Source organism: Podospora anserina, chromosome 6 (assembly GCF_000226545.1).
Source record: "Podospora anserina S mat+ genomic DNA chromosome 6, supercontig 2".
Taxonomy (NCBI): Eukaryota; Fungi; Ascomycota; class Sordariomycetes; order Sordariales; family Podosporaceae; genus Podospora; species Podospora anserina.
In genome coordinates, this window is record NW_001914857.1 from 56,884 (window position 1) to 76,424 (window position 19,541).

General features: G+C 52.1%; 7 protein-coding genes across 7 annotated transcripts, besides 1 other annotated feature; 3 read left to right on the forward strand and 4 right to left on the reverse strand.

The window, feature by feature from the left end:
* Nucleotides 1–123: 123 nt before the first annotated feature.
* PODANS_6_3770 (uncharacterized protein) lies at nt 124–1,529 on the forward strand (the record flags this gene model as incomplete). The annotated part of the gene is made up of 2 exons (XM_001909837.1): nt 124–204; nt 288–1,529. 2 exons carry the CDS (start codon nt 124–126, stop codon nt 1,527–1,529), a joined length of 1,323 nt encoding a protein of 440 aa, XP_001909872.1.
* A 1,052-nt stretch (nt 1,530–2,581) lies between these two features.
* PODANS_6_3780 (uncharacterized protein) lies at nt 2,582–3,232 on the reverse strand (the record flags this gene model as incomplete). Its single annotated transcript, XM_001909838.1, has 2 exons — nt 2,582–3,000; nt 3,067–3,232. 2 exons carry the CDS (start codon nt 3,230–3,232, stop codon nt 2,582–2,584), a joined length of 585 nt encoding a protein of 194 aa, XP_001909873.1.
* An 850-nt stretch (nt 3,233–4,082) lies between these two features.
* Nucleotides 4,083–5,155, reverse strand: PODANS_6_3790 (uncharacterized protein; the record flags this gene model as incomplete). Its single annotated transcript, XM_001909839.1, has 2 exons — nt 4,083–4,176; nt 4,233–5,155. 2 exons carry the CDS (start codon nt 5,153–5,155, stop codon nt 4,083–4,085), a joined length of 1,017 nt encoding a protein of 338 aa, XP_001909874.1.
* Nucleotides 5,156–8,619: 3,464 nt separating this feature from the next.
* On the forward strand, nt 8,620–11,374 carry PODANS_6_3800 (uncharacterized protein; the record flags this gene model as incomplete). Its single annotated transcript, XM_001909840.1, has 4 exons — nt 8,620–8,711; nt 8,792–9,235; nt 9,297–11,032; nt 11,088–11,374. 4 exons carry the CDS (start codon nt 8,620–8,622, stop codon nt 11,372–11,374), a joined length of 2,559 nt encoding a protein of 852 aa, XP_001909875.1.
* A 268-nt stretch (nt 11,375–11,642) lies between these two features.
* PODANS_6_3810 (uncharacterized protein) lies at nt 11,643–12,671 on the reverse strand (the record flags this gene model as incomplete). Its single annotated transcript, XM_001909841.1, has 1 exon — nt 11,643–12,671. One exon carries the CDS (start codon nt 12,669–12,671, stop codon nt 11,643–11,645), a length of 1,029 nt encoding a protein of 342 aa, XP_001909876.1.
* Nucleotides 12,672–13,466: 795 nt separating this feature from the next.
* Nucleotides 13,467–15,758, forward strand: PODANS_6_3820 (uncharacterized protein; the record flags this gene model as incomplete). Its single annotated transcript, XM_001909842.1, has 3 exons — nt 13,467–13,695; nt 13,766–15,529; nt 15,592–15,758. 3 exons carry the CDS (start codon nt 13,467–13,469, stop codon nt 15,756–15,758), a joined length of 2,160 nt encoding a protein of 719 aa, XP_001909877.1.
* A 448-nt stretch (nt 15,759–16,206) lies between these two features.
* Nucleotides 16,207–16,278, reverse strand: a tRNA (tRNA-Trp).
* A 687-nt stretch (nt 16,279–16,965) lies between these two features.
* Nucleotides 16,966–19,168, reverse strand: PODANS_6_3830 (uncharacterized protein; the record flags this gene model as incomplete). The annotated part of the gene is made up of 2 exons (XM_001909843.1): nt 16,966–18,567; nt 18,626–19,168. Coding segments are annotated over 2 exons (2,145 nt in total), but the record flags the coding sequence as incomplete, so codon positions are not given.
* Nucleotides 19,169–19,541: the final 373 nt, after the last annotated feature.

Here is a 19,541-nt window from a genome sequence, read left to right on the forward strand (position 1 = left end):
TGTGGGCTGAGCCAGATGGTATTAGTCAGATCCTGCCCCCACAACTCTACTTCTGTAGACACTTCCCATGTTCAAGACGTCAGGAAGGTACCGCTCAGACTCATCTTTTGCTCTCAAACTATCATGGAGCCAGAATATAGAACACGACGGCCTCACAAAAAGTCACGAAATGGTTGTTTGCCATGTAAACAGCGTCGGAAAAAGGTAAGGAATTACCGCCATGCATTCACCATGCCATCATTTGACATTTGGGGCCATACTAAAACATTAAATTCATCATCTGTTAGTGTGATGAGCGCAGGCCATGCTGCACCAGATGTGCTGACCGAGATCTGAAATGCCGATATCAGTCGCGCCAACCGCAAAGGGAGGATTGGCTTCCAGTCTCCCCTGCGCTGTCCCGCTCACCGTCGGTTCTTTCCATCCATGGAACAGGCTCCTTGAACGCAGAGGAGCTCGAATTGCTCCGACACTACCTCACCCACACTTCCCGGGCAATACCTTACGACGACGACGACCTTTACGCTCTCCAGGAAGGATTTCCAAATCTTGCCTTTCGCTCTCGAGCTCTCATGAACTCGATTCTCGCATTGGCGGCGATATGCAAGTGTCACGACATCATATCACAGCCCACGGTAGACGAAAGGCACAGAGATGAGGCCCACGCATTGTTACTGATCGCAGAGGATCGGCATAGGGAGTCATTACGACGAACTCAAAATGATATCTCTAACCTCCATCGAGAATGTTACGATGCCACTCTCGCCAACGCGCCGTTGATGGTCTTGTACATTTTGGCAAATCACTCTGTTCGAATTCAGTGGGCGGGAACCATGCCTGATATCCCAACCGGCTTTGTTCCAACACAACTACAATGGGTATCCCTCATCCGCGCGGCCCACCTCGCTTACAATGGCATGCTGAATGACATTGACCAGCCGTGCGAGCCTTGCTCAGACACAAACTTTGGAGAAAGTATCCCTCCAGCCAGCCATCTTTACCAACTATCACCCGATCCTATAATCCGTGTTACTTCGCCCGAGGACGGCCCCATGAAGCCTACTAGGGACCTTTTCCTCCCCATCCTAGCGGCCACCTTCCAAGCCGCCATCAAAGGCTTACGGATGAGGGCCGAAGTCAAACGGGCTGAAATGCCAACCGATCCCGGCATCGCATTTTCTTTTGTGGCATTGCGGGCCTTCGAGGCCATTGCGGACGAAGTTCTCCACACCAACACAAACGCCATCCACTCGAAGCTGTCACCATCAAGCAGCCATTCATCGCCCGCGCCGCCACCCCCTAGGAGCCGATTATCTTATGTCTCGCCCTGGCTGCGCAACTATATTGCTCGTGTCACCATGGCCACCCCAACGAGGCCCTTCAGACGCACAATCACCGCTTTTGTCAACAGGGTTCCAGCCGAGTATTTAACTCTAGTTCAGACGTCAGTGGAGCACCTTTCTGACTGCCGTGCGGTCGAAAGGGTAGTAGCTTCTGAGGGGCTTGCTGTCGACATTTTTGCACAGTGAGTACCAAAGCCTCTTGTTTTCTTTGTCCCTATGCTTCAAGTACTCCCGCTGGAGCGACCAAGATATCATTATACTAACGAATCTTTTCTCATAGTTGGCTGGTCTTGGTAATGCTGTTGGACGGGGTTTGGTGGATTGGCGGGATAGGGGCTTGGGAGCTAGGTAGAATTGTAACAATTATAGGTAACAAGGGGCTTGGGTCCTTACAGGAGAACAATACTTGGTGGCCGGCGAGCATGTATAGAATTTATGCTGAGTTGAAAAAACAGGTGGTCACGGAGGTTGGGACAGAGGGTCATATCTGATTATTTACAGTCGAAAGCAGGGGGAGTGAAAATTTTGCTACTGCCCTAACTTTTAATAGAATAATTCACGGTTCATAGATGGGTACAGACAACAAGATATGATGGGTTGATTGATTTAAACTGCAAGTCCAAGTATTTAGGGTAAGCAAACTTTTTATCCTAGAGCCTAGTGATGTTGTTCAGGCCTGATAGACCTTGTGATCCCTATGGAGCCTGGTAAGAGGCCTGTGTATTTTCTCCACTATTCTATCTGGTGCTGTAGGGTATATGCTTGGTTCATCCAGGTCTATATATCTCTTGCGTGTTAGCTCGGTAGCACAAGATTTGACCTTCATGAACTTTTCTATCCACACTTAGCTACCTATGGGGGTAAGAGGCATTGATGGCTTTTGTTTTGAAAACGAAGGGTACTGATAACGGGGATTACTATTCATGTCCATGTTCTGCTTCGTGGGTTTGTTTGCGATAGGTGTATCCACATGGGTTTGTAAAGAGGCAAGATTGGTTTTCGATAAACTGTTATCTATTGGATTCTATCAAGTGTGCCAGGAGTTCTTGCATGAGAACGCTGGAAAAAAGCGTGCGAAGAAGCGAAGTGAAGTGTTGAGATCGAGTGAATGTGTGCTGGCGGGAAAGAGATCAGCCGTCAAAACAAAGGTGAGCTGTCAGTCTAATGCAAAACAAAAGAAATGTAGGACTAGGTCCAGATAAGATGTAGGTTCCCCCATAGCCCTCCTCAACCCAATCTTACTCGGTTTGAATTCCGCATTTCTTTTTGCAACCCTCTGCCTGCAAAAACAACCCAGTAGGAAGGGAAGCCCTGAGTTTGGCAGTCTCGTCGGTAGAGACATCACCAAATTGAGTCTCCAGCCACTCGTCATCTAGGGCAAAAGTCTGCGGCAAGATCAAACCAATCCCGGGGTCTTCGGACGGGAAAGCAGCGACGATGCTTGCATTGGTGCATTCGGGGTTCAGCTGTGTATGAAAGGCTCCACCAGGGAACACAGTCATCATGTTTGGGCCAAGGTCGGTGCGAATGACCCTCGGCTTGCCGTCTGCATCGACGACGCCGGCCTCAAGGACCGCTTCGGTGAGAACACGTCCTTCAATAACGGCGAACAATTCGGCGGAGCGAGGGTGAATGTGCAGAAAAGACATGCCGCAAGCTACGATAGAATGTCAGCGCCCGCTTCACATAAAGTACGACAGAATTGCCGAGTTTGTGAACTTACGAGGAAGTATGCCGACAGCCAGACTACCCCCAGTGCCTACAAGAGCAGGGAATGTTTTGCGATCGGCAAAACGCCCGGGGTTTTGACTAAAGTCGTAGACGTAGTCCTTGTCCTGAGGGAGGAGGGCAGCTCGGTCGACACCGCTGCATATGATACCATCAGTCATCTAGTCCGCACCTAATGCTAGAACAGCACTCTTTCAGCACTTACCTATCCGCGATTTTGCAGCTGCGCCGTGATGCTCAATTGGGACGGTGACCGTTGAGCAAGGTTCGAAGGTGCCGCAATGCCTAACGACGCCATGGTTGAAATGCTGACAAGCATGCTGGCAATGGTAGGGGAGAACATCTTTGCAATTGTGTGATGGGATGATGAAGATGTATGTGTCTTGGGTGGTATGGTGTTTGCTTTTTGAGATGGAGGGCGCGGTGTAGAGAGAATGCTGAGCTCATAAGGAGCGGACGAAGCTGGTTTAAATGCTTGGAGGAAAACATTTCTCCGCAGTTCTTTGACACCGCAATCCTTGCAAGATTTGAGATAATTCCAAATATCGAAAGTCTTGATAGTCAAAAATGATTAGAGATAGCTTCTACATCGTCCCTGACGGGGCACTGCTCAAGGGCGTATTGGAAACCTATTTGGGGGTGGAGCTTCCTATTACGCTGACGCGAATACGCTTCCACGTTCCTTAGTCAGTGCCCAGTCCCACGTATACGCCAGACGTACACCGACACCCTGTGGACAATACGAAAAAAAAATACATGGGGAACACGCCCTCGAGATCAAGAGCGTATCTGCGTACCTATTGTGGCGTTGCTCACATCTCTACACCAAGTAGCCTCCAGGTCCGTATAGCGGGCAGCGCCGCACCAAATTGCATAATTGTCGAGTTTATGTGTTTGTCTGATCCAGTACAATTGACGACAGCAACCAAAGGTCTATGGGTAAACCCACAAAAACGGGCCGCCACCAAAACCTCAATGCTTACAACTGAGCCAGCATTGGTAAGCATCTTTTCAGCCATACTTGGACAGAAGTTTTCTCATAATGGACATAGCACCACCCCTATACCCTCCTCCAAACAAAGCAAAATGATTTAAATGGTGATACCTTGACAGGTCATGCTTAGCAAACATCACAAAGCAGGAAAGAGGTGAGCTACTCACAGTTCATATAATGCCACTCGATCATCATACTCCTCTGCTGGCTCCGATTTAGGAACAAGTGAGTGGTATTCTTTCCAAAATCCTCCAGCACCAAAGCCCCCAAACATCTTCATGATGCCCAGCTCGTACTCCGAGTGTGCGTAACAGGAAGACGGATCAAAAACAACCTCTTCAGACCCCTTTTGTGTGAAAATCCGACCTCGTCCATGATTCCCACTCCACAGATCCCCGTGCACAACGACAGGAATTACATCCTTAAGATGCCCCTCTCCCAGGAGTCGTGGCACAACCTTGCTAGCTGTTTTCTCCACCACATCGGAAAGCTCTCTGTCCGCGCCGTTCTGCTTGATACACTCTTTGAGTATGGCCCGCAGACGGCAGTCTGCATAGAAATCGGCCCAGGTTTCCCGATAACTGTTATCCTGAAGTGTAGATCCGCAGCAGGTAGACACTGGAAACCCGAACATTGGTTTGGAATGCCCCTTTGGAATTGGGGCGGGGGTGGTATGTAACGTTGCGAGTTTGGCGGCAAAGGAAAGGCCGGTTCCACCCGAAGCTGAGGACGCAAGATCAATGAAGTCTGTTACAAGGAAGTATTTTCCTCCTGCGCTGGCGCCACCGCCAAGTTGGGGGGACGAAGAGGAAGCAGAGGCCGAGTGGAGAGGACCGTGGGCATATGCCTTTGGACAAAACGAGGGAACGGCATTGTGAATTGCATTCAACGAGGCAAATTCTCCGCGAAACATGACCTCGGCGTCAGGACCTGTGCCGGTTTTGACAAAGTACTGGAGCTCATTGCCCTCCTTGGTTGAGACGAGCTTGTATGTGGAAGAGAAGCCGGAGCCTCCATAGGAAAGCAGCTTGGTGGAAGTAGGTTCCAGCCCAAGAGCGGATAGAAGGGCTGGATCGACACTGGATAGCATCTTCGGCGGAGTATGATGAATTGGACAACGGGTTGGTGATGTTGTCGATAGACACAACGTATCGGTCTGGATGACGTCAGTGCTCTGCCAACCCCTCAGGCTCAACACAAGTCGTCACTGCTGGGTTTGAAGAACAACGAACTTGATCCAACAGATTGGGATGTCGCTATGGCCTCAGGCGCCACACTTGTCTGTCAGGTCTGGCATGGAGATACCTTTCTGAGTTTACGGGCAGAAGGAACTCATGTCCGCAAAGGGCGGGGAACGATTTGACCTGAGGTACCAAAGGACTGACCGTGCGCCAACGTGGGCCGACACTGTGAAATAAGTGTGCTTACTTTCATCCGGTTCGCCGCCCCTGAACAGGACTGCTCCTGCCCTGCCTTGCAGCGTTGCACGGCAGTTGTAACCTGTTGCCGGGCCAGTCTGACTGTCTGGGCTTCAAGTAAAGAACCTATACATTTCTTCCTGAAATGGTTCCCGTAATCCTCACTGTGGTCCACGTCCGGTTCGCAAATCCTGTAGGCATCCAGCAACAATAACAAGCAACCCACACCATAACCACCGATTCTGTGGCCGGTAGTTGCACTGTCGAAGAGGGTTCCCCAGAGAAGTAGCGCCAGGACGCCATTCCTTCTGAAAGACAGGGGGAACCGGAAGAAGATATTGCCCACGACAACTCCCTGACTGGCAAGTAACATGAGTTTTCTCTGACCTCCCCGAAAGAAGGCTCAATCTGACTACCCCACAATACAGGTCCGAAAATATACCCCAGCTTTTCATATGGCTCATTCTCAAAACAAGGGCGCGTTTTCCTGAGCCACCAACAGCAGCAGCTACTGTAAACTAGACGAGCGACAACGACGTCGGTGGTGTATCTTGCTTGAACTATCCCCAGGACAGGTTGCAAAACAGCCCAAGCTTAACATCACCTTTTAAGACGCCAGCTCCATTGCGGACTTGGGGTCAGCTAATAGTTGAGGAGCGGTGGAGTATCGATGTTATTTGTTACAGTCATTTTTGCTAGTTGCTTTGTGATGGGATGACTGATTACCTATTAGTGATTTTGGACGACTAGGCCAGACTCTCAATTAGATCTTCTCTTCTCATTGTGGGGCATAATTTTCACCATGAAACTTCAAGCAGCTGACTGGCCACGATAAGAAATCTGGTTTATTCATTGGTACGTGCACAGTTGCTGTGCTGTGATGTATATACAGGTGAATTCGAGTTGGACTATTTTCCTTCACTAACACAGTGACCTCGATCACTTTCGAGCCGTCTCCAACCCCTCTAGCAAGATTCTATTGGTATTTGGGAGCAATATTTGCGCACTGGCGACTATCACTTCTGCTTTGACAAGGTACCGCAACAGAAACACGATTTATTGCCTGTTGTTGACAACAGGTACCAATAACCGGCTCCAAATTGTTTGGTAAGTCCCGTTTCCAACTGTGTCAAACGAACCAACAGACCACTAACAACTTGATTTTCACCTCTAGGCCACATTCTCGGCACAAGTTGGGAGTAGCTACCATAAGAGGACGACCGGGGGGTTGAGTGCCTTTGCCCTCTCCCGGGTGAGAATGCCAGGGGCCTCCTTGAGCCAATCTACAAGTGCCGGGATAATGATCGCCGGGCTGTTACTTGTGGCACTACCCCTCGCGATTGGCGATAACATGTGTGGCGAGGAAGCCCGAAGTCGAAAGAGGGATCTGTTTTTGCCTCTGTTGCTTACAACGGCTGCGCTTCTGTTGGTGGTGGGACGGACATTTGGCCGGTGGAAGCTAGGCAAAGGAACGCTCGAGGTCGATGATATTGTGATGATGATGTGTGGAGTGGGTTCAGTCCTGCATTTTCTTACATTCAACGCTTGGGGATCAACACTGCTGACCATGGCTTCTTACGTAGCTGGCGTATTTGGTGATGTCAGCGACTAGTTACACCAGCAGTGCCTTGGTGTTTGGATGCGACTTGTGGCATCTGAAGAGAGAGGACAGGATTCTGGGTCTCAAGGTACGCCTTCCCGAGTGAGCTTGAGGTTTCATGGGCCGGAATATGGTCATATACTCACGAGTGAGGTAGCTTCTATATGTGGTCGAGTCCTTTTAAATTGTAACGGTATCGCTGTCGAAGATTTCGATCCTTCTTTTCTTCCGCCGTACCTTCTCAAAACCGTGGTTCCAGACAGCGACACACGCGGTGTTGGGCTTGACCATTGTCGTCAACCTCGCTCTCCTCATAACACAAATAGTCCAATGTGTTCCTTTGAGCACCAACTGGGAAGTTGATACCCCACGAAATGGCCACCCGAACTGCATCAACTTACAGGTGTTTGTCGTTGTAGGCAGCGTGATAAACCTTCTGCAGGAATCGGTCCTGTTGGCGATGCCTATCCCTGCGATCTTGCGGTTGGCATTTCAGACCCGCCAACAGAAGGCAAACTCACTCATCATGTTTAGTCTTGGCATCTTTACGATTGTCTGCTCAGTTGTTCGTATCGTGTATGTCCTCAGAGTCGATGGAGCGGCAAACTTCAGCTGGGAGTACGTTGACGTCATTATCTGGACGAACATCGAAGCTGGCGTCACAGTGATGGTGCCTTGCTTGCCCGCAATGAGAGCGTTGATACTCGCTCGCAGGCGAGCAGCGAACAACCAGACAGGCAAGTGGTGGCGCCAAGTAAGAGACGCAAGATTCTGACTGACAGAAATTTAGCCCTAGCTCTTGACGAACTCCAATCTCCAGCACAGTCCTGAAGCACCTGGCCAGCATTACGCCAACCTGATCCACGGCAGACCACATGAAGGAAGAAAGCAATTACTTCACATAAGTGCCTGGAGCAGACAACATAGATCATATACCAAAAAGCTTTCTGGCATACCTCTCTTTGAGTTTGAAGGTGACTCCCGTCCCGTTGCCGACGAACCCATGTGCTGGCAAAGGCAGCCCTGGAGGTGTCTCGTTTACACGTGGACCGTCTCGATGACACGCGTGACACAAAAAATATGGCTTACCTATCTATGGCAGCTGCCGCAGGCATGTGAAATGCCGTGTAACTGCAAGACGTCCGTCATCCGACGACAACTCCCGTCCCTATATCGGCCAGCTGGCCAGTGCATCAAGCCCCCACCACTCAGGGGGCGGGCGACACTGTTCGGTCGCCTGGTTAATCCGGTAATCAGTTGGGTTAGTGGATTCCAAACTTCCAGCGCATACTCAAGGTGGATTGGCGTCACAGCAAGCTCTCCAGCGCTTGGCCACCTTTGCTGCGCATCCCTTCAACATTTTTGCTTTGTCTTCACACCGCACCGTCAAACGCACTATGGCCAAACAATAAGCCACCCTCGCCCCGTATGCTAGAGAACCACCATTGATCTCCTCTGACACCTGCTGCGCTTTTGATTCTTTTTGCCTGTATTCTTTTCTGCTTCTCGAGCTACGTCACAATCGACACGTCCATCATGAACGGCCACTTTGCGGCCATCGGCAATGGGCCGACGGCCAAGCAATACGACCATGGCATCCAGGTTATCGACGAAGACAAGTCTTTCAAGTTGGTGACACCCTCGGCCCTCGATTGCATGCAGCAGCTAGTTTTCATTGCATACACTGACATTTCAATTGCTAATGTAGCACAAACCTCAATGATTACCTTACCGAAACCCACGTCGCCGAGTCTGGCTTCAACTACCACCTGATCTCCGTCTTCGGATCGCAATCAACGGGCAAGTCGACCCTGCTCAACCACCTTTTTGGCACCCAGTTCAGTGTCATGTCCGAGACGGAGCGACGCCAGACGACCAAGGGAATATGGCTGTCTAAGAACAAAAGGGACAGCGCAAACGGCTCGCCCATGGCCGACAACATCCTCGTCATGGATGTTGAGGGCACTGACGGTCGCGAGCGTGGTGAGGATCAAGACTTTGAGCGCAAGAGCGCCCTGTTCGCCCTGGCCACCAGCGAGGTTTTGATTGTCAACATCTGGGAGCACCAAGTTGGCCTGTACCAAGGTGCAAACATGGGCCTGCTCAAGACCGTTTTCGAGGTCAACTTGCAGCTGTTCTTGAAGGATAGACAGTGCGTTATTATCCGGCCTCCTCTCTGCATCCCGAGGAATCGGCTAACACGTGGTAACCAGGTCCCAAACACGGTCCCTCCTATTCTTCGTCATCCGCGATTTCGTCGGCAACACCCCCCTCGAGAATCTGCGCACGACCCTGATTACGGACTTGTCAAAGATATGGTCTTCCATCTCCAAACCACAGGGCCTCGAAGACTCCAAGATTGAAGACTATTTTGACTTTGCCTTTTCCGCCCTACCACACAAGATTTACCAACCTGAAAAGTTCCTCGCCGAAGTAGACAGACTCGGCGCTCGATTTACCACTGGCCATCGCTCGACCAAGGACCAAGAATTCGGCGGAGGCGTTTTCCTGCCAGAATATCACAGGAGAATACCCGCCGATGGCCTGTCAGTTTATGCTGGAGGCGTCTGGGATCAGATTGTCAACAACAAGGATCTCGATTTGCCAACACAGCAAGAACTTCTTGCGCAGTTTAGGTGTGACGAGATCGCCCGCGAGGTACTGGTCGGCTTCGACACTGTTATCGCGCCTCTGGAGGAGCAGCAAGTGGAAGCAATCCGTCTCGGCAAGCCTGCAGCGGTACTGGCGGATCTCGGAGCTCAAGGCGCCGGAGCCCGCGAGAAGTGCATCAAGGCCTTCGAGACACAGGCCAGCCGTTACCACAAAGGTGTATACACGATGAAGCGGGGCGAGCTCGAGAGCAAGATAGATACTAGGCTCAAAGCTCTGTACCAGGCTCAGCTGACAGCTGCTCATAAGGCCGGCGTGGCTGCCTTTAGTGAAGCCGTGTCAGGCGCGGTCAAGGCAGGGCAAAAGGCGGGCGGATCGTATGAGTTCGCTGAGATTGTGGCGAAGCAAAAGGCCAAGACGCTGCAAATCTTCAAGACAGAGGCCAAGAGCCTGTCGATTCCGGGAGTGGCCTGGTCGAACTTCAAGCCCCAGTATAAGCTCTTTGAGAAGGAGCTCGATGAGGTCAGCGCGCGGTTGCGCAAGGAGGAGATGCGTCGTTTGGCCATAAGGGTCGAGCGCTGGGTCAGGTCTCGCTTGGGCGATGCCATTGGTTTGGAATTCAACAAGCTAGGGTCTGGACGGGGGGGCTCGGTTTCTCCTGAGGGTGGCGAGAAGCCAGCCACAGAAAAGGACCTTTGGGACCGGGTCTGGAATGCCTTCATTGGTATTGTCAAGGAGGCTGAGACGAGATTTGCCGAGAGAGCCAAGAGCTTCGAGGCCAGTCCGGAGGAGGTCGAGGTCGGTCTTTGGCGACTGCGGCGCAAGAGTTGGGTCGCCCTGAGGGAGAAGATCGAAGAAGAGGTGATGGAAAGTAACATCCTCATGAAACTCCGCGAAAATTTCGAGGACAAGTTCCGGTACGACGAAGATGGCGTCCCGAGAATTTGGCGCCCGACAGATGACATTGAAGGAATTTATACCAAGGCACGCGAGTCAACCTTGGGCCTCGTTCCTCTGCTGTCGCGGTTTAGACTGTCGGAAACGTATGCGCCACCAGACCTTCCAGCTTTCATCGGGGTCCAGCCTGCTGGCGTTGAGCCCGAAGACGAAGAAGACCTCTTGCCCATTGGCGGCATCGACGAGGAGGAAGGCAAAAGTCTCGAAGAGGAGACGACCGTTCTCGGTGAAAGTAAGCGGCAAGACCTGGTGGTGAGGTTCAAGAAAATGGCCGATGGAGTCTATGTTGAAGCCAAGCGAAGTGCCATTGGCGGGATCACCCAGGTGCCCTTGTACTTCTATGTTATTTTGCTGATTCTTGGGTGGAATGAGATTCTCATGGGTGCGTTACTCTTCTCTCGCCAGTGTCATTTCAACAGATGTCTGACAATTCACAGTTCTGCGAAACCCTTTCCTCATCTTGCTTATTCTTGTCATGGGCGGCGGTACCTATATCGCCTACTCGCTCAACCTTCTTGGGCCCATGATGCAGATGAGCAACGCTGCCTTCAACCAGGCTGTTGACATTGGCAAGGACAGGCTGCGCGACTTCTTGGTGAACAACGAGACAGCTAGACAGGCGCTTGCTGTTCCCGCACGGCAGATGGGTGCCGATATTAGCCTGGACCGGCTGGATAGCCGGGGTAAGAAGGCACAGGATATTTCAGACGATGATGACATTTAGAGATGGTTCAGCGGACGGAGCAATTGGTTGGGGGAATCGGGACCATGAAGCTTACCTACATAGCTTGGTTGTTCTGGTTGTTTGTTATATGCAGTCTTGTTGTCGTCTAAGAAGCGTTGTGGGTAGAAGCGGATGCGGCAGGGTCAGCTGGTCATGATTTCATGATTATGGTCCGCGACAGGATCTCTATGTATAATGTACTCAAAACTCCTTTGAACTCCGTTTTGCCCTGTTCCCCAATGTATTTCCAACCTTGATCCTTATAATCTCAAAACGCCTCCAGCCCAGCTGGTGTCCCAAACCATGTGCCCAGCTCGTCGCCTTCTTCCTGGTCCTTAGCAGAGAAGAAATCCGTGAGGCGGTGAGTGTCACCATCATCATCCACCGGCCAGTCTACCTTGACTCCCTTAGGACCCTCGAGCATATCCTTCGCAGTTCCCCAACTAAATCGGCACTCTGGACCCCAGCCAAACACAGGGTGCATGTTGCCGCGTAGCCAAGTAACGCATCTCTGGTCTGACGGGTAACCCGAACCCCATTCCATATCCGTGTCCTCCTCGTTCTTGTCCTTCTCTTCCTCCCTGGCGGGCGGTCTGCCCCTAGTCTTCCACAAAACCTCTAAGGCGGCGTCTCTCGTTACTTTGGCGCATACACTGGCGGCGCTGACACAAGGGTACAGGCTATCCGCCTTTTTGGCCACTGTGATCTTGGCCGTTGGGAATATTCTCTCTAGCTTCTTCTGGTAGGCAGCGGGCTGCCCAATTGTGTCGACGTAGATCTCCTGAATGTTGACCCCCCTGTCGTAGATCCCCTGGATCAGTTGTACGGTTGCGTCCATGGCTTGCGCGTTGAGGTTGTAGGACCCGCCGGCATTGGAAGGGCGCATCATGCCGGCGGAAATATCGCCTGCTGAGAGAAGTGTGGTTGCCCAACCGCAGGACTGGTGAAGATCGGATCCAGCGGTGGAGAGCGTTTGCATGAGGGAGGAGCGGACTTGCGGGGTGAGGACTTTGGAATCATCAAAGTGGTGGGTTTGGCGAAGGAGGGGGTCGGAGAGTGGGAGAGGGAGGTAGAAGATGCCGTAGACCATTGGTCCGAGGACGGGACCACGGCCGGCTTCATCGACGCCGAGGCAAACGGGGACGGATTTTTCGGCTGAGGCGAGGAGTGATGGGGGAACAGGGGAGAAGTGAGTGTAGGATCGGCCGGAGAGGAGGGAGGAAGGAATCACGGAAGGTGGGATGAAGATGTTGGAGGGAGTTTCGTTTTCGATCTCGGCTGGCGTTGGCTCTTCCATTGCGAGGGCTCTGGCGGGAGATGTTCCTGGTTGTTACTTGCTCGGTTCGCAGTATGAAGCTTGAGCCTGAGTTGGGATTGGAAGATTGTTGCAAGATTAAACTGAGTTGTTGGAGTGACAGTTGGAATGCTGTCCCCAGTTGAACCTGCACATGCCGAGGAAGCCTGAGTTCGACGCGTCTCAGACCGCGTCGTGGGGCTGCTCAGCCAATGGGAGACAGGCCCTCAAAGTGCTTCTGGACAGCGGCGCCCCCTCCCCAAAATCCCAGAGCTTTTGCCCTCTGTCGGCAGGCAAAAGGGAGAAAACAACTGCTGCATTGCAACGCTGCACAATCATAGAGCGCCGGACACAGCGCGCGCTCTTTTAAGTGTGGAACCGACCTGGAACCCCTGGCACAAAAATGCTGCCAAAGTAAACAACACCTCCCTCACCTTCGGTCGCTCTTTGTCAGAACCATCACCAACCCCGCCAAACCCAGTTGCTTTGTTCTTTCTAGGGGCATCTCGCGCTGTTTCTACCTCCCATATATACATACTGTCCTGCTTGCGCCTACCGTTGCTGCCACCGCGCTTCAGGCTTGCAGGCCAACAAACTCTAAAGCTTCCCTGAGGACGAGGACGAGAACAAGAATAAGGTCGCCGGGATGCCGCCACGGCCGTCAATGGCGGCGCGCCGCACAACCACCCACCAAGCAGAGCATATCTATGAGCTGGGTGTGGTGGGAAGGTAAGCCCACTCTGCAGTGCACACAATCCACGCGAAGATGGGGATGGGGTTGACGCGACTGAATTGCCCATGACGCGACCAAGCGCAATGTTTGCCGCTGTTCGGAACTACGTTGCTAAACTATGGCGTTCTGACAGGAAAACCGGTGTCATGCTCCCCGACTCGGGGGTGCGCGACGAACATGGCATGGAACCCATCGAGAATCTGTTCTCATCACCAAAGAAGCCTGACGATGAAGACGAAGAGGAGGAATCGGACGATGGCGACAGCGGGGAAGCGCCGATGGAGCTGACTACAAGTATGTTTGTTGCGCCTTTTTTTGTCGCCTCGGTGCACCTGCGCCCATGACAGTGACTGACTGAGGGTAGACCTGGGATTGGGGCCCGCGGCGCTGCTTAACGGACAGGCGAGTAGGTTTCCCGCGTTCTCGCAGAACCGATCGCCGGCCAAGGGATTTCTGAATTCACCGGCGCAGCGTAACAAACTGGTTGCCCGTAATACCGCAGCCGCACGGTCGAGCTCATCGCCAGCAGAATCGAGACATCAGAGCAGCAGTCAGCCGACGCTGAGTCAAGGCGCGGCGAAGAGGCGCTTAGATTTCAACAGTGTGGGAAAAGGAGGACCGCATTCATTGTCGCAGCCTGTAATGGGTTCAAGGGGCGGCGCCTTTCCCGGCAGAACTCAAGGTAATGCGCGGTCGCTGTCGCTGTCCCATGATGAGGAATCCGAGGCTGGAAGCGAGGTGGACGACGTCAACAACTTTGTGGAAGAATCTATTGCTATACTCAACGGTGATGACGACAACCATGCCGCGTCGGTGGAACCAGAGGAGGAAGATAGCTCGGATGAGGGGTCTATGGTTGGTGATGATACCATGAGGCTTTCTGCTGCGCAACATAAGAAGGCTGGTCGACCAGCAAAATCGCAGGAGCCAGCGCGAGCCAAGGCAGCACCGGTCATTTCTAAGCCTGTCAAGCAGACGAAGAAGTCGGCAGAAAAGGCCTCGGTCGAACAGGAGCCAGAGGAGGGGTCTGAGGGCGGGGAGGAGGAGGAGAAGGAGGAAGAGATCCAACAGCCAACCAGACCACCCTCGAAGCCAGCAGCTCCAGGGAAACGCGGTCGTCCAGCGAGCAAGGCAAGCAACAAGGCACCCGAGCTAGCACCAGCGCCAGCTGCAGGTCGTGGACGGAAGCGACAAGCTGTTCCCGAAGAGGAGGAGGAGGAAGAAGCAACGGCCGAGCCCTCCCAAGAACCCCAGTCCAAAAAGAAGCGGACTGATGCCGGACCATCCAGGAAGAAGGCAACCAAAAATGAGAAAGCGACGGCAGCACCCGCCGATAAGCCCAAAAAGACCGCTGGACGAAAACGGAAGTCTTCCATTGCAGACCCCGGGGATGTGTCTGTCGTGGCCGTTTCCCGTCGTCCCCCACTTCCCAAATCTCGCGGTCTCCTCATCAATCGCCGCGAGATCCCAGGCGAGACTGACTCCATGTTTCGCACCCGCTCCGGCCGCAATTCGTTTAAACCCCTCGCCTTCTGGCGCAACGAGCAAGTCCACTACGAAAATGATGATATTAATGACAACTTTGCCAGCCGGTCCAAGCCTTCGAAATTTGTCCTTCCCAAAATCAAGGAAGTCGTCCGCGTGGATGAGCCAGAGCCAGAGTTCAGGAAACCGGGCCGGCGAGGACCCAAGCCCAAGGGCGGCGCAAGACCAGGAAGGAGGAGGAGATCCTCGTTCACCGAGCAGATCATGGACAGTGAGCCAGCTGAACCCTGGGAGATGGAGCCGGGAACTGTTACGGGTGAGGTGGTCGTTTGGCAGCCACAGTACGAGTTCCAGCCCCCAGCACCCAACGACTTGGTCAGCGTCATGGATAAACAGCTTGCCATCAGCGGTCACGCCATCAAAACGACCGAGGTTGTCGGGGGCGAGTTCCGGTACGCAAAGGTCTTTTCTGAAGGGTTCATTGGTGCCGGCGTGGTCGATCTCCCTCCCGGTGCCATCAAGAGGCTCAAGAACTCCAGAAAGGTGTTTATGATATTCTTTGTTCATGCGGGCAAATGTTTGGTTACAGTGCAGGAGACCAACTTCCGGATTAGCAAAGGAGGTATCTTTATCGTACCGAGGTGTAAGTCTTTTCCTCTTATCCGTCGCTCCAGGCAATTGAGATAGGCTAACAGTGCAACTCAGACAACGAGTATACCATTGAAAACGACTATGACAAGCCTACGAGGCTGTTCTTTTCTCAGGGCACCGAGGTACCATCGGAGCAGGAGGCGAGTGTTATGCCTAATGTTCATACCGATGGGGAGGATCAGGGAGACGAAGAGGAAGAGGAGGGTGGCGGGGAAGAATAGAAGAGCAGGAGTAAAACGAACTCTTGTTGGTTTTGTTGGGTTTCGGATATTGCATAGGGTCGATGTCTTGGAAAGGTTGATTGTGGTGGTTATGTTAATAAGATACCAATATCAGGCGCTACTTATTACGGCGCCCTCTCTCTCTTGGATTTTCTATCCCTTTCCGGCTTTGGGTTCCCCAGTACTTTGCGATAACAGTAGCAACAAGCATCCAGTTGTTGCACCAGTGATACCGACATAGATCATTTTCAGAATTGCTCAACAATACTTATCATGTTGCCCCCTGGGAGCTAGGCTGTCAAACTTGCGACCAAAACCAGACCAACAAGGCCTCTACTAACCTTGACACGATTGCGCTCCAATACCAGACCCAACAGCCAGCCAGCTTTTGTTGTAAAAGCAAAAGCAAAAAGCATTGCTAGACGGATGACTGTCTGCATGAAAAAGATGACCCCGACCCGATTTGAACGGATAACCTTTCGATCTGGAGTCGAACGCGCTACCGTTGCGCCACGAGGCCTTGACTTGTTGTAAATGAAGTCAGGGGGGTTTTACTATAATTCCCTATGCTGTAATGATCTTCTGGATGTCAAACCATATTTTGCATGCTCAACAACTTACCTTCACAGAATACACATGTATCCTGGTTTTTCTTGATAAGCTTCGGTTGTATTGTACTTGGCTATCATCTAAGATCCCGTCATTGGCCGCATTCTTTCCGTCTGTTCAGCAATAGGGCGCCGACTTCAAACATACTCAACATTAGACAGGCGGTTATAGAAGGATAGATGTGTTGGCTGGTTGGAAAGGCAGCCAGAAAATGGAGAGATAGGGGCAGTGAGGTTCAGCTTTCATATTGCTATTGCCTCGAAACCCAAAGCTAAAGGGGCTGAAGGGTTGTGGACATGGAAGAGTAGAATAGCAAAGCGTGACAGACTTTTACTTGAGCAGGGCATACACTCTGGGTGTGGACAGTAGTCGAATCTCAGAGCCTGTTATATACCGTACTTTGATGCCTTCTTGGACAAGTAGCTGAACAAATAATGAACACGTGCAATTCAGGGTTTGATGAGTTATGCTGCTTCATGTCCAAGGTTTTTAATTATACAAAAGCAAAGCTATACACACGCATGATCTTCGTCCCATCGTAAAAGTATTGAGCTGAATTTCGTCCCATGCCCCATCGCCTGTAGCATTCAGGTCACAGTTATGCCTCCTCGGCCAAGACCTTCTTCAGTGCTCCCATCTCCTTGTCAAACCCTTCGATCTTTCTCTGGCTAGCCTGCAGCTTGCCTAGCAAGTAATTCACTCTATCCGAGGCCTGCGCTGGTGCGTTGGGAAGGCCTGCAAGCACAGTCAATTCTTGCTCTGCCTTGTCAATGTTCTTGGCCTCAATTTTGGACAGTTCAGTCAGCAGCGCCAAATCCATCCTCGATTTCACGACCTTATCTTCGAGAAGCTTTGCAAAGGCGGCTTGGTAGACGGGTTTGCCCGCGCGGATGGTGGCTGGCCGCCCGTGGTGGGATTTCACAGTGATCAACTCCGCATTGGCCAGCGCCTCTAGAGCAGCTTCGGGGTTGGTAGCGCTGGAGGTCGTAGAAGAGGCAAACGTGTTGGCGAGCAGGACCTCGTTGTAGCGGAGAGAGTCGTTCTTGGCGATCTCCTTGATGAGGTACCACGCTTGCTCAACAGACCATTTCCTCTCCTTGTCGACGCCTTCGCCAGCAGTTTTGTTGCCAGTCAACAGGAACATGCGGAGAATCTCGGAAGCACTCTGCTCAATGATGTCAGAGACAGCCTTCTTGGGGCTCTGACCGACTTTGAGTCTGCGAGCAAGGACTTGGAGGTCTGTGAGGCGGCCGCCGAGGGCTTCAATGCACTCATCCAATTCCTGAAGATCCTGACGTCCTTGGCTATCGGTTTTCAGCGGTGAGCCGTCTCCCCCCCTTTCGTCCTCCTTCGCCTTCTCATCAGAGCGCGCATTTGCCTCGAGCTGAGAAACGACAAACTGTTTGGCTACCTGGGGCGAAAGATCCCCCAGGGTAACTTGGTGAAAGACACGATCAGGAAGAGCCCGGGACAGGGGTTTCGAGTAGGAGGTGTCAGTGGTGAGGAAGATGACGTGAGCCACATTGGACTGGACCAAGGCTGCCGCCCAGTCAGAGACCTTGTCATATATGATGCCCTTCTCCTCGCTCTTGTGGAGGAAGTTGTCAATGACCACAACCGCACGCCGCTCCGGATGGGCCTCAAGATAGGCGTCGTCCGAAAGGTTGGCATCCTGGTCGTCCTTTTTCCTTCCAGCGAGTGAGACTTCTTTGAGGGCCGATGCGGTTGTTTGAAGAATTTTGACTACTTGGGCTTCGAGGTTCTCAGAGAACCCAGCCTTGACTCCAGTGGTGCTTTGGATAGCAAGGTCGACCAGGCTGCTGAGATTGTTCGCCCACGAGAATACCGGGCGGTATCCAACCTGAAAAGCGAGCTTTCTGATGGTGCCAGCCTCGCCCCTGGCCTCCATCACCGGCTTGCAATCCAACACCAAGACGTCCTTACGTCCTTCGAGCACTTGATCCATAACTAACTCTTTGCCTCCTGATCCCCGGGGACCCTGAATAACAACAAATGTGTCGACCGATTCAAGGAGGCTGCTCTTGATTGAATCAATCAGGTCTTTTCGGTGGTTGAACAAAGCATTCAGGCCAGCATCGCTACCGTGCTTCTTACCAAGGGAGAGGATGTCCGATGTCTGCCGTTTAAGCCACTTGTAGAGCTTACTATTGGTAAACTCAAGAGATCGCTGAACATGGTGCTGTGATGATGTTAGTAACGAGGTCAATTTTGCGGAGGGGTTTGTTGGCAATACATACCTTGACAAAGAACTCGCGAATAGGATCAAACACGATGACCGTAAAGGTGGCGAGAAAGGCGGCAAGGATGGGGATAACGATGCGTGGATGACTGCTGATCCATTTCCAGATGTTATGTGGTTTGACTCGCTGTTCGTATGACAGCCTCAGCTTTGTGGCAGCTTTGCTTCCCTCTTCCTGCAGAACAAAGCCGTGCAGACAGTTTCGCGCCATGATGGCATCCTTGACAAGCACAAAGTCTACGTAGGCGAATTTGGGTAGAACTTTCGAATCGGGCGGTTGCGAGGTGATGTCGGCAATCCATCCGTACCGACGAAAGACACTGTATAGTGCCTCCTGGGAAAGCTCATCAGGCTGTTCGGAGTCTTTTGCCGGTACGAACTCAACACGCAAACGGCTTTTGGGAAGTCTATAAAGATCCTCCAGCCACGGTCGGCCTAGAACAAGACCTGTTGAGATACCTCGAAAGGGACTAAACCATGGCTTGATGGGATTCTGTTCCAGCGCTTGTGAGAGTTTTGCCTGAATTTCCGAGGCGGATGTATCACCGGGATGGGTGAACTTGACATAGGCGCCCCCTTCTTTTGTTCTGGGGATGACTTCAGTGATGTTTACAGAAAGGGAGTCTGGAATTGCCCGCTTCACCAGACTGACAGGATCGAACACGCCCAAGGAAGTCTTGTCAAATTTCTTGAGCAACTCCGGGACATCGTTTTGAGCCTTCCATGGCCTCCAGAGTAGCAATGAGCTTAGTTTCAGTGGAAATAGGTCTGCGAACTGTCAGTATCTAATGCCGGGTGAGAGGCGAGGGAAACCGGAGGATTGTACTAACTGTCGACAAATAATATTGACTCATCTGCTTTGGCTTCGATATGGCCGGTCTTGCCTGTGCCAACCGTGCTCTGCCATCTTCGGG